Source organism: Hemitrygon akajei, chromosome 24, assembly GCF_048418815.1.
Source record: "Hemitrygon akajei chromosome 24, sHemAka1.3, whole genome shotgun sequence".
Classification (NCBI taxonomy): Eukaryota; Metazoa; Chordata; class Chondrichthyes; order Myliobatiformes; family Dasyatidae; genus Hemitrygon; species Hemitrygon akajei.
The window spans coordinates 21819197-21833674 of NC_133147.1; the positions used below are offsets into that span (position 1 = coordinate 21819197).

A 14478-nucleotide genomic window follows, 5' to 3' on the forward strand; every position below is an offset into this window, starting at 1 on the left:
AAAGGTGAAATTTTGAGGGTACAGAATCTTTAAGTTCCTGTTAGGTTGAAAGGAAGGGTTAAAGGTTTGAGAGAGCCATGGTTTTCAAGGCATATTGGAAACTTGGTTCGGAAAAAGAGAGAGATCTATAATAAATATAGGCAGCATGGAGTAAATGAGGTGCTCGAGGAATATAAAGAATGCAAAAAGAATCTTAAGAAACAAATTAGAAAAGTAAGAAGATACGAGGTGAAAATAAATCCAAAGGGTTTCTACATTTATATTCATAGCAAAAGGATAGTGAGGGATAAAATTGGTCCCTTAGAGAAGCATAGTGGACAGATATGTGTGGAGCCAAAAGAGATGGGGGCGATTTTGAGCAATTTCTTTTCTTCTGTATTCACTAAGGAGAAGGATATTGAATTGTGTAAGGTAAGGGAAAGAAGGAGGGAAGTAATGGAAATGAAGGCGATTAAAGAGGAAGAAGTACTGGCGCATTTAAGGAATATAAAAGTGGATAAATCTTTGGTTCCTGACAGGATACTCCCTCGGACCTTCAGGGAAGTTAATGTGGAAATAGCAGGGGCTCTGACAGTAATATTTCAAATGTCATCAGAAACGGGGATGGTGCCGGTGGATTGGAGTATTGCTCATGTTGTTCCATTGATTAAAAAGGGTTATAAGAGTAAACCTAGCAATTATAGGCCTGTAAGTTTGACTTCAGAGGTGGGTAAATTAATTAAAGTTTTCTTACAGATGATATATATAATTATCTGGATAGACAGGATCTGATTAGGAACAGTCAATATGGATTTGTGTGTGGTAGGTCATGTTTGACAAATCTTACTGAATTTTCTGAAGAAATAACTAGGAAAGTTGACGAGGGTAAGGCATTGGATGTTGGACTTCAGTAAGGCCTTTGACAAGGTTCCGCACGGAAGGCTAGTTAGGAAGGTTCAATCGTTAGGTATTAATATTGAAGTAGTAAAATGGATTCAACTGTGGCTGGATTTGAGATGCCAGAGAGTAGTGGTGCATAACTGTTTGTCAAGTTGGAGACCGGTGACTAGTGGTGTACCTCAGGGGACTGTGCTGGGTCCAATGTTGTTTGTCATATACATTAATGATCTGGATGATGGGGTGGTAAATTGGATTAGTAAGTATGCAGATGATACTAAGATAGGTGGTGTTGTGGATAATGAAGTAGGGTTTCAAAGCTTGCAGGGACATTTAGGCCAATTAGAAGAGTGGGCTTAAAGATAGCAGATGGAGTTTAATGCTGATAAGTGTGAGGTGCTACATTTTGGGAGGAATAATCAAAATAGGACATACATGTTAAATGGTAGGGCATTGAAGAATGCAGTAGAACAGAGTGATCTAGGAATAGTGGTGCATAGTTCCCTGAAGGTGGAAGCTCATTTGGATAGCGTGTTGAAGAATGGTTTTGGTATGCTGGCCTTTATAAATCAGAGCATTGAGTATAGGAGTTGGGATGTAATGTTAAAATTGTACAAGGGATTGGTAAAGCCAAATTTGGAGTATTGTGTACAGTTCTGGTCACCGAATTATAGGAAAGATGTCAACAAAATAGAGAGAGTACAGAGAAGATTTACTAGAATGTTACCTGGGTTTCAGCACCAGAGAAAGGTTGAACAAGTTAGGTCTTTATTATTTGGAGTGTTACGAATGTGCCACAGCTCTGACGGGCCGAAGGGTGTGGGGTAGCCCCCTCCTTTGTGAGAATCACAAGATCACTATTAAGGCAGTTCAGGAGACCCAGGAAATGAGAGAAAGACATGAAGAATCCACAAAGAGTTGGAATGTGTCCTGGCCTCCGAAAGGCGGACCCATTGATACCGGCTATTGTCTCTTGGAGACGGACTTGTGTATTGCATCCTGTACGATGCATCGAAGCCCCCAGGCAATGAACCGAGGGGGAGGTTGGTGGAGGGATTGCATCATCCCAACCTGATTGACATCTGAGACCCTGTGAGTCAGGATAAAAAGAGGGTCTGTGGGAACAGCCCCTCAGACGCACCAGAAGAAACGCTAGCGATCCCGTAATAGCAAAAACCAGTGGGAAGGCCACGTGCGTCCTTTTCCATTTGCCCTGGAATCGATGGGCCCTTTACCACGGCAGAACGGTTTTTAGCGAACAATGGGGAAATCAACTCCCAACAACTCTCGAAGGATTGACATCATAAAAGGAATGGGCAAGTTTTAACCCGTCTTTCTTTCCAACCCAAAAGCTGCAGCTTGAATGAACTGAGTGACTTTTATATTTCCATCAGACAATACATTATCCCCTAGACAACGATAGAGCTATTTCTTATTGATTATTATTATACCCGCGCTTTTAGATTTAGTATTGACGACGTATGTTATCTGTGTGTTTGCATTGATATTATTTTTGTGTATTTTTATCAATAAATACTGTTAAAAATAGTACCATCAGACTTCAACGGACCTCTCTATCTTTGCTGGTAAGTGACCCAGTTACGGGGTACGTAACAGGAGCATAGAAGGTTGAGGGGGGATTTGACAGAGGTATTTAGAATTATGAGGGTGATAGAGTTGACGTGGATAGGCTTTTTCCATTAAGAGTAGGGGAGTTTCAAACAAGAGGACATGAGTTTAGAGTTAGGGGGCAAAAGTTTAGGGGCAACACGAGGGGGAATTTCTTTACTCAGAGAGTGGTAGCTGTGTGGAACAAGCTTCCAGTAAAGTGGTAGAGGCAGGTTCGATATTGTCATTTCAAGTAAAATTGGATAGGTATATGGACAGGAAAGGAATGGAGGGTTTTGGGCTGAGTGCATGTCGGTGGGAGTAGGCGAGAGTAAGCGTTCGGCACGGACTAGAATGGCCGAGATGGCCTGTTTTCGTGCTGTTATTTGTTATATGGTTATATGGTTGTAAAACACCTTTCTATTATGCTATTGTTTTATTTTATTCATGTGAAAACATTCGCGTAAGGATTTATGACCAAAGTCTTTTACAGGGGTTATTACTTCCATTAATTCAGCCATGCAATGATATGAGCCATGGGCATGTTGCAATGTGAGTTAACATGTACTTGTTTTTGCAATGTGTGCGGAATATTATTAATGAATAACCGGCAAAGGTAGTTTCAATCATATCTGAATCACACACTACGACAGTAGAAAACAAACATATTATAATGGAAATGGGAAAATATTCGATTGCATCTATAGCAACACACATACAAAATATGAACACAAGAAATTCTGGAGATGCTGGAAATCCAAAGCAATGTAGTCAAAATTCTGGAGGAACTGAACAGGTCAGGCAGCACCTGTGGAAGTGAATAAACAGTAGACGTTTTGAGCCGAGATCCTTCTCCAGTACAGGAAAGGAAGGAGGAAATCGCCAGAAACAAAGGTGGGATGGAGGGGAGGGATGATTTGCTAAAAGATGATGGGTGAAGCAAGGTGGACGTGGAAAGTAGACAGCTTGAGGAGAAGGAATCTGATAGAAGAGTAATGAGGACAACTTGAGAACGGGAAGGCGGAACATTAGGCAGAAGCGATAGGCCTGTGAGCAGCAGAGGTAAGAGACTATATTGGGGAATGGAAAAAGTGGGAAGAGGGACGGAAAGTGTGTTTTACTTGAAGGATGAATCGATGTTGATGCCATCAGGTTAGAGGATGCCCAGAGAGAATATGATATGTTGCTTCTCCATTCTGATGGCATTACATAGTCTCTGAAATGTCAAAACTGACAGCAGTTGATCTAGCTCTGATAACCTAATTGCACAGCAGCCAATTTGCTGCACGGTAACGAACAACACACCCAGATCCTTCAGTTAGAATCAGGAAGGAACTAGTCTGCCTTTGTTCTTGTGATAGCAGGGTGTGTTACAATTACTTAAAGGGGAAATCAGCCCTACGTCTCATGCAACACAGAGAAAATGCTGGAGGAACTCAGCGGGCCAGGCAGCATCTATGGAAAAGAGGACAGTCAATGTTTCGGGCCGATGCACATGCTGATTTTCTAATGTCCTACACTTGGCAACTACTTGTTAATCAGTGCTAATTTCGTGGCAGCACCTGCCAGTCAGCGAGCTGACTTCTAAAGCAAAATGTGCAGCCACAATGGTTACAGATAAACAGTAAAACTAAAATGTTCTGATTCAGAGGAGCGGCAACCACTGCTGAGCCACGGTTACCATGAAAGATGATCAACTAGTTTCACTTTCCTGTTGTGATTTTTTTTCTTTCCAAAGTGTATCCGCGTATCTTCAAAGATGAATGTTAAACATCATATGGTGGTATTAACTTGGAGAAGAGTAGAAATTACTCACCAATTGTAAGAAGTATCAGTGTGAAGGACATCCTGAAATGACATTGGTTGGGTGATACAGGCGCAGACATCAGAGGGAATAAGTCTGCGAGAGGGAACGGTTGCAGAGTTCGGTCAGTATGTTTGCTGCTGCAGGTATCAAATGTACAATCGCTAATGTTGCTTCAGAATGTAAGTCAATGACCTCATGTTATGTGTCACTTCCCTTTGAAAACCGGGCTATGAACTACCCAATTGTAAATTTACTCTTTAGTTTCAATAAGCAAAAGAAGGAAGGAATAAATGAGAGACTATGCTACAAGTGCAATAAATTTTATGTACGTAAACCCTTGGGTTATAGGTTAATACATATTTTCTCTTTACGGTTAATTATTAATTATATAAATGTTACCGGTAGCAGTGAGCAAAAACAAAAAAAAAGTGATATACTGAGGTCATTTTCTTGTAACAGACTATATAAGGTGAATTGTCACAGTCTATTCTTCGGGAGGCGAGTGCCAAATTTGAGGACAGAGACAGAGGGCAGAGAGTGGAAGAATTTAAGGGAGATCTGAGGGGCTAGTGGTTATACTGAGCTGAAAAGAATCTGCTGGAGGAACTCAGCGGATTTAGAATCATCCGTGGGATGAATTAGTTGTTGACATCTCATTGGCGCTCTGTTGGGACAGTGCATAAATATAGACTTCGTTTTTTTCATAACTAGTTGATTTAATTCATATGAGGAAACTGGAAAGAACCGTTTTATATTTCATCATAATGTGCAATTCAGTCTCATTAGTAGCTATTGGGCGATTCAAGCTCAAGTATATTGTCATTCAAGCAAACACATGCATACATCTAAACAAAGCATCTTTCCTCCGGGGCCAAGATACAAAATAGCAGTACATATAATCACGCATATTGTTACATATAGAACCTAAATGCCCGATCCAGCACGCGTTGACATTAAATTATATTACCACGCTCCTGACTGGCATGGACAGAAGATTGATAGCTTGACATAAAATGCGAGGTGCATGTTTATCTCGGACAGTGTAATGTTACTGGCACTAAATACTGTAGTAAAAAAAAACTGTAGCATAAGCAGGTGAACGAAAAGCAATAAAATACTAAAAGTGACCAGTGCATGATGAGAATGTGTCAAAGAGTTGGAGAGTGTGGCGGCGGCATTCATACAGAGTGTCCATGTGTTCGGGGTGGCAGCAGGGTGATAAGAAATCTAAGGGCCTGGGGGAAGAAACTCACGCAGCCTTCAGCTTTGGTTCTGACAGCTGACAGCTGTGGTACCTTCTGCCGGTAGGAAGTCAAAGAGATTGTGGAAAGGATAGGAAGTGTCTGACAATGCTGACTGCAGTCGTGTTCGTGGAATGGAACAGGAATTGACAATTTCTAGAATTTTATACATGGAAACATTTTCACAAGTATTGCTGGCCTGAGAAACTAAGTTAATAAATGACTGTAGCTCAGTACCCTGCTTGAAGCAGAATGCCGGAGGTTGCCTTGATAAGAAATATGTAGAGCAAATACTAGAAGAAATTCAGACTGAACCGTTATGCACGGATGTGGTGAGGGGCCTACTAGTACCGGCATAATTAATGCACTGGCATATTGACATGATTTAGGTGGCCTTGAATTTATAATCTAACGGCTCTGTTTTTTTTACATAAATTGAACAGCAAATATTGAGAGTTGTTTTTCTCAGTCAGGAGTAAGTAATCCTGGGCCACTGGTATCCATCAAGACTTTGCAATGAAACTACTGTTTAATTTAAAACAATCTTCTATCCCGATGAATCGGAACAAGTTGAGGTGAAATCTTCACCATACAATGCAGCTCTTGTGACCTTGGATCTTAATGTCCATCCGTACTGTATTCGTCTGCAACTGCAAGGATATGTTTTTCATCCTGTTATTGTTTTCACTTGTACTACCACGATGAACGGCTGTGAGGACGTGGTCTACATGGAAGACAAAATAGATATCTTTACTGTAACTCCATACATATAACCATATAACAATTGCAGCACTGAAAGAAGCCATCTCAGCCCTTCTAGTCCGTGCTGAACGCTTACTCACACCTAGTCCCACTGACCTGCACTCAGCCCATAACCCTACATTCCTTTCCTGTCTGTATATCGCTCCATTTTTTAAAAATGACAAAATCGAACCTGCCTCTATTACTTCTACCGGAAGCTCGTTCCACACAGCTACCACTATCTGAGTAAAGAAGAATCCCCTCGTGTTACCGCTAAACTTTTGCCCCCTAACTCTCAACTCATGTCCTCTTGTTTGAATCTCCCCTACTCTCAATGGAAAAAGCCTATCCACGTTAACTCTATCTATCACCCTCATAATTTTAAATACCTCTATCAAGTACCCCCTCAACCTTCTACGGTCCAAAAAATAAAGACCTAACTTGTTCAACCTTTCTCTGTAACTTAGGTGCTAAAACATTCTAGTAAATCTCCTCTGTACTCTTTCTATTTTGTTGACATCTTTCCTATAATTCGGTGACCAGAACTGTACACAGTACTCCAAATTTGGCCTCACCAATTCCTTGTACAATTTCAACATTACATCCCAACTCCTATACTCAGTGCTCTGATTTATAAAGGCCAACATACCAAAAGCTTTCTGCACCACCCTATCCACATGAGAATCCACTTTCTGGGAACTATACACCATTATTCCTAGATCTCTCTGTTCTACTGCATTCCTCAATGCCCTACCATTTACCATGTATGTCCTATTTTGATTAGTCCTACCAAAATGTAGCACCTCACACTTATCAGCATTAAATTCCATCTGCCATCTTTCAGCCCACTCTTCTAATTGGCCTAAGTCTCTCGGCAAGCTTTGAAACCCTACTTCATTATCCGCAATGCCACCTATCTTAGTTTCATCTGCATACTTACTAATCCAATTTACCACCCTATCATCCAGATCATTAATATATATGACAAACAACATTGGACCTAGTACAGATCCCTGAGGCACACCACTAGTCACTGGTCTCCAACCTGACAAACAGTTATCCGCCACTACTCTCTGGCATCTCCCTTCCAGCCACTGTTGAATCCATTTTACTACTTCAATATTAATACCTAACGATTGCACCTTCCTAACTAACCTTCCTTGCGGAACCTTGTGAAAGGCTTACTCAAGTCCATATAGACAACATCCACTGCTTTACCGTCGTCAACTTTCGTAGTAACCTCTTCAAAAAAATCTATAAGATTTGTCAAACATGACCTTCCACGCACAAATCCATGTTGACTGTTTCTAATCAGACCCTGTCTATCCAGATAATTATATATACCTTCTGTAAGAATACTTTCCATTAATTTACCTACCACTGACGTCAAACTGACAGGCCTATAATTGCTGGGTTTACTCTTCCAACCCTTTTTAAATAATGGAACCACATGAGCAATTCGCCAATCCTCCGGCACAATCCTCGTTTCTAATGACATTTGAAATATTTCTGTCAGAGCCCCTTCTATTTCTACACTGACTTCCCTGAAGGTCCGAGGGAATACCCTGACAGAATCCGAAGATTTATCCACTTTTATATTCTTTAAAAGCGTCAGTACTTCCTCTTCTTTAATCATCATATTTTACATAACTACACTACTTGTTTCCCTTACCTTACACAATTCAATATCCGTCTCCTAAATGAATATCGAAGAAAATAAATTGTTCAAAATCTCCTCCATTTCTTTTGGTTCCGCACATAGCTGTCCACTCTGATTCTCCAAGGGACCAATTTTATCCCTCGCTATCCTTTTTCTATGAATATAACTGTAGAAACCCTTTGGAGATTTATTTTCACCTTACTTGCCAAAGGAACCTCATATGTTCTTTTAGCTCTTGTAATTTCTTTCTTAAGATTCTTTTTACATCCCTAATATTCCTCGAGTACATCATTTACTCCATGCTGCCTATATTTATTGTAGATATCCCTCTTTTTCCGAACCAAGTTTCCAATATGCCTTGAAAACCATGGCTCTCTCATACTTTTAACCTTACCTTTCAACCGAACAGGAACATAAAGATTCTGTACCCTCAAAAGTTCACCTTTAAATGACCTCCATTTCTCTATTACATCCTTCCAATAAAACAAATTGTCCCAGTCCCCTCCTTCTAAATCCTTCCGCATCTCCTCAAAGTTAGCCTTTCTCCAATCAAACATCTCAGCCCTGGGAGCAGTGCTAACCTTCTCCATAGTTATATTGAAACTAATGGCATTGTGATCACTAGACCCGAAGTGCTCCCCAACACATACCTCCGTCACCTGACCTATCTCTTTCCTTAACAGGAGATCCAACACTACCCCTTTTCTAGTTGGTACCTCTATGTATTTCTGCCAAAAAAAAACTATCCTGCACACATTTTACAAACTCCAAACCATCCAACCCTTTTACAGAATGAGCTTCCCAGTCTATGTGTCGAAAATTAAAATCTCCCACAGTCACAATCTTGTACTTACTACAGAAATCTGCTATCTCCCTACAAATTTGCTCCTCCAATTCTCGCTCCCCAATAGGTCGTCTGTAATACAACCCTATAAGTGTTACTACACCTTTCCCTTCCTCAATTCCACCCAAATAGCCTTCCTACACGAGCACTCTAATCTATCCTGCCAAAGCACCGCAGTAATATTTTCAAGGCAACACCTCTCTTCCTGCCCCTCTGATTCTATCACACCTGTAGCAACGAAATCCAGGAATATTTAGTTGCCAATCACACCCCTCCTGCAACCATGTTTCACTAACAGCTTCAACATCATATCTCCTGATATCAATCCATGCTCTAAGCTCATCCACCTTTCTTACAATGCTCCTAACATTAAAATAGATGCATTTAAGAAACTCTCCATCTCTTACTCTCCGTTTATCCCTAACGGTGCAAACAAGTTTACTATCTTTTTCTTTCTTCTCCCCTACCTCTTCGGTCTGAGCGCTCTCCTTCTCTGTCATCTGCTTATCCTCCCTCACACACTGTCTACTAGCTTTCTCTATTTGTTAACTAACCTCCTCCCTCCTAGTCTCTTCAATCTGATTCGCACCCCCAACCATTCTAGTTTAAAGTCTCCCCAGTAGCATTTGCAAATCTCCCCGCCAGGATATTGTTCCCCCTAGGATTCAAGTGCAACCCGTCCTTTTTGTACAGGTCACACCCGCCACAAATGAGGTCCCAATGATCCAGAAACTTGAATCCCTGCCCCCTGCTCCAATCCCTCGGCCACGCATTTTTCCTCCACCTCATTCCATCCCTACTCTCACTGTCGCTTGGCTCAGGCAGCAATCCCGAGATTACTACCTTTGCGGCCCTTCTTCTCAACTCCCTTCCTAACTCCCTGTATTCTCCTTTCAGGACCTCTTCCCTTTCCCTACCTACGTCATTGGTATCTATATGTACCACGACCTCTGGCTCCTCACCCTCCCACTTCAGGATATCTGGGATGCGGTCAGAAACATCCCGGACCCTGGCACGAGGGAGGCAAACTACCAACCGTGTCTCCTGAATGTGTCCACAGAATCGCCTAGCTGACTCCTTAACTATAGAGTCCACTATTACTATGGCCTTCCTCTTCCTTTCCCTACTCTTCTGAGCTACAGGGCCGAAATCTGTGCCGGAGGCACGGCCACTGTTGCTTCCCCCAGGTAGGCAGTCCCCCCAACAGTACTCAAACAGGAGTACTTATTGTTAAGGGGTACAGCCACTGGGGTATTCTCTATGAGTGTAAGTATGAGTGTATGAGTATGAGAGTATGAGTGTAAGGGCAGCTGGTTGTTCTCGGTGTCAGGTATGGGAGGTCCTGGAGTCTCTAAGCCTCCAAGACATCCAGATCTGCGCCAGGTGCGCTGAGCTGCAGCTCTTAGGAGACCGTATTAGGAAACTGGAGATGCAGCTCGGCGCACCTGGCGCAGATGTGGATGTCTGGGAGGCTCGGAGACTCCAGGACCTCCCATACCCAACACCGAGAACAACCAGCTGCCCTTACACTCATACTTCCCCCTTTCCTCAAATCCCAGGAAAAATTGAAACCTAAACCTACCTTGCCTCTCCCATTTTCACCTAAGCCCGTTGGGCCCAAGCCTTTAAGCCTTCAGTCTACTCCGGGCTCGCTCCGCTGCCTGCTGTATAAGGCTGTGTTCCTTTTAAATCTTCCGTGCTTCACTGCCCGACGTCACACGCCTGCGCAAGTCCGCCTCTCTTAACTCCGATGAGAAGAAGAAAAAATTAAAATGGCTCCCGCCGCATTACCGCTCCGATTTTCAGTCTTCGTTCTTCAAATTAAACACAAATTAAACATGTGACAATAATAAATCATTTTACCAATTTAATTTTGAACTAACCTTTATGCTTTTGTTTATTAACTGGATGTCAACACAGATAATGCTAATTTCCTGTGAGAAGGACGCGTCTAGCTAAAACTTTCAATAGTTGTTCTTCATGTGGTCATATTCGAAAGGGAGGGAAGACTCAATAATTTAACTTTGATTCACTAAAGGGAGCAGAACATAGGATGGAGGCACAAAAGAAGAGAGATGCTGTAATCTGGAACAAAAAAAAACCAAATAAATAAATAAGCTGTATCAACTAAAGACACAATAAATTAACAGTCCAGCGAATAATGTGAATAACGAGAGAACAAATCCATCGGGAAATAAATCATAAATAAATAAATCAGTCCATAAAGAAATAAGTAAATACAAGTAAATAAATAAATAGACATATAGAACAATAAATAAACACAGATAGACAAACAATCGAAGATTAACTGCCCAAGTAAATAAAAAAAATTACTAAGAATAAATATAGGGTAAAAAAAGTCAAGAGGAGATAACTGAACGAATAAATGAATTTAGATGTGACTGTAGAGGCCAATTCTTGAACGACATGAACGTTCACAGTGGGGACAGTAGAGTTGGCTTGTTGCTGCTTTCTTTCTCCGCAGGACTGTCTCCAGGTCCGTGCCAGGCCTCTCTTTTAATTTGCTCTGATTAAGTTTAACAAAGGCACGCCAACCAATTCCATCTCGTACCCTATGTTCCTGATGTTGCCGGAGAAAGCCCGCTATAAGCAATGCTGGCATTGACGACGTGTTTCTGCTTCCCTCTGATAACTGGCCACACAGCAGCTGCTTAAGGACAAACACGAGGAAATCTGCAGATGCCGGAAATTCAAGCAACACACACAAAATACTGTTGGAACGCAGCAGGCCAGGCAGCATCTATAGGGAGAAGCACTGTTGACGTTTCGGGCTGAGACCCTTCGTCAGGACTAACTGAAAGGAAAGATAGTAAGAGATTTGAAAGTAAGAGGGAGATGGTGAAATGCGAAATGATAGGAGAAGACCGGAGGGGGTGGGGTGAAGCTGAGAGGAGAAAGGCGATTGGCAAAAGGGATACAGAACTAGAGAAGGGAAAGGATCATGGGACGGGAGGCCTAGGGAGAAAGAAAGGGGGAGGGGAGCACCAGAGGGAGATGGAGAACATTCAGAGTGATGGGCAGAGAGAGAAAGAAAAAGATAAAAAAAAGGAAGGGAAAAAACCTAAATATATCAGGGATGGGGTAAGAAGGGGAGGAGGGGCATTATCGGAAGTTAGAGAAGTCAATGTTCATCCCATCAGGTTGGAGGCTACCCAGCCGGTATATAAGGTGCTGTCCCTCCAACCTGACTGTAGCTTCACCTTGACAGTAGAGGAGGCCATGGATAGACATATCAGAATGGGAATGAGACGTGGACTTAGGAGTCTGGAGTCCTCCAAGTGCGTAACATGTAGGGTCCAATAAAGATGTGCTTTCAGGATCATAGCTTCAATATTGGCAGTCTCAGTCCTATTCAGGACTTCCTGGTCTGTGAAACCAGCGTCTACCTATAATGGATCTCAGGCTGATCGTGTGGAAATGCTTCGGCAGTTTGAATTAACTTCTGTATACAGTCCACGTTTCACAACCACACAGGAGATTAGTGAGGAGAAGCCTTTTACAAGTTGATCTTAGCGGACAGATTGATATTGTGCTGATTAGTACACGTGATCGCAGACGGCTCAGTTCTGACTAGCCTTGAAATTCTAGGGGTTGAATTCTATATTCAAGTCCATCACTGGAGGTAACAATACCGAGGTATTTAAATACCTTCGCTACCCTCAGTGTTACGCCTTCGATGGTGATAAAAGCCAAAACAGCAACGGATACAGGATAAGGCCGAAAAAGGCCTCTGCTTTTTCCAGACTTTTTTGTTAAAAATCGTATTATTGGGTATATATTGGGTATGCAGCAGTGGTCTATATTACCCCAACAGGAATATCTACAGCTGGTATCATCTCAAAGTCATTGTGAAATAGCGTTAAACAATTGATCTTACACAATAATATTTATGTAAATCTCTAGAAAGCCACAATACTAAACGCCGCTAGAGTAGTCGGAAAGTTTCTAGTAATTGAGAAATGAGTGTGCTTGGCTCTGCCCGTGCTTCAGGTTTGACCATCTTGAGGTGCGAAGAAAATAGTGTAACCCCTGGGTCGCCTCAGGCATCGCTCAAACTCGTTCTAGTCTAGGGGGAGCAGCCTTCGGCCCCGCCAAACTGGGTAATCAGCTGGTGTGGATGCTGTGTGATGTCCCCGCCTCGCCCAAAAAACAGACAGTACACCTTATGCGATTAAATGAGTACAATTTATAAAGATTACTATAACTAAGCGATTACTAACGATACAGTATATATGAATAAGAGAAAAAAAAGAAAAGGCGCCAAACTTATCAAAGTCCAAACCACTTCGTGCACAACCGTTGGAGCTCAATTACTGAAGTCTTCTGGCCACCATTCGATCCCATCCGACTTCCTCGACCCGCCTCCTGGGACCCCCACGGTGGTCGATCAGACGCTCCACACTCCTCTGTCTCCGTCTCCTCTCATCACCGAAAACCTTGGGCCGGGGACCCCCGCTCGGGGTCCGTTCTGTCGCCCAGCTTCCAGCATCCCGTCCTCTCTCTCTCACTCCATCGCGCCTACTCCCCAAAATCCCCGCCAACAATCAGTTTACAGTCCCAAACAAGCTTCCAGCACTTATCATAACAAAGACGCTAGCATTCCTACTATTAACACAGGCGCCAGCATTCCTACTTTTAACAAAACAAAGACGCCATTTTGATTACATACACAGTAACAAAGAAAAAGAAACCCCCCGTTACAATAGATAAATAAATTAAGTACCTGAGAAACCTAATGCATTAATTAACGTCGGGGAAGGAAACTGCTAGGCAATGTTTTGGATGGAGACTTGCATTAGCAGAGAATTTCGTGAGGTCATGTCCGATATAAGGGGGTCGGAAGGAGCAGTAAAACAGGGAATAGCGAGAAATAGGTAGAAGAAGCTGGGGAAGAGGGAGAACGATGGATGGAAGAGAGAGTGGTTGACAGGTGATAGGTAGAGGCAGATAATGATGGAGAAAGGAAAAGGGAGAGGCATGGATCTAGGGACAGGAGACGTGGTTAGGAGGGTGGAGTTTGAGAAATAGTCTGGAAAGTGATAGGAGAAACAATAAGCTAAAGATGCAGAATTTAGCAAGCTGGAAAGATGATTAACGGAATGATTTGAGAAGCCAAAGGATTGGATATGGCACGCACCTTAAAGTTCAGAATGGCTGTTGAAGATAAAGTGGAGGTGTCCCGAAATATAGTCGCTTATTATACGCTTGCTCTCGCCATATAAGAAATTCGACTTGAAGTTAGCGTTGAATTTAAAAGAATTAGATATGGTCTATTACCAGGCAGGAAATGCAGATTTTACGAGCAGAAATCTCTAGAGCTACCTTGTATGTGAATTCAGTAGGTTGAATAGGAGATAAGAATATAGATGAGTTCAATTGAACATAACAGATGTTACTGAGAGCTGTTAGAGTTTCAACCGTCTGGTTATTACTGAGAGCTGTTAGAGTAACACACTTTAATCATCACAATTGTGCTTCGTACGTCTTGACTATTGTCAGATTGCGAATCATCCAGGATACACGATAGGACCTCACATGCAGAAATGCAGTAAGAGAAGGCCTTCCGGATCATTGTAACTGCTCGAACATTTGGATCATAGCTGCTTTTTATTAACCTCTGCTCCAGTGTGCACTGCAGGAACAGTGTGCAATTTAGATGTTCAAATACTTGCCGATGAAT

General features: G+C 42.2%; 1 protein-coding gene and 1 long non-coding RNA gene across 3 annotated transcripts in view; both read right to left on the bottom strand.

Annotated features, from left to right (window-relative positions):
* LOC140715951 (uncharacterized) overlaps positions 1 to 4463 on the bottom strand; it is a 50144-nt gene extending 45681 nt beyond the window's left edge. The window contains exon 1 of one of the 2 annotated variants that reach the window (XM_073028550.1): positions 4301 to 4463. In XM_073028550.1, coding sequence (XP_072884651.1) covers positions 4301 to 4370 — 70 coding nt within the window. In that variant the 5' untranslated portion in view covers positions 4371 to 4463. The remainder of the gene's footprint in view (positions 1 to 4300) is intronic. The other variant, XM_073028549.1, reaches the window with a different exon arrangement.
* Positions 4464 to 6105: 1642 nt separating this feature from the next.
* On the bottom strand, positions 6106 to 10856 carry LOC140715952 (uncharacterized). Its single transcript, XR_012096223.1, has 3 exons — positions 10661 to 10856; positions 10360 to 10522; positions 6106 to 6256 (listed from the first exon to the last, which is right to left on the bottom strand). It is a non-coding gene; the product is annotated as an uncharacterized lncRNA (long non-coding RNA).
* Positions 10857 to 14478: the final 3622 nt, after the last annotated feature.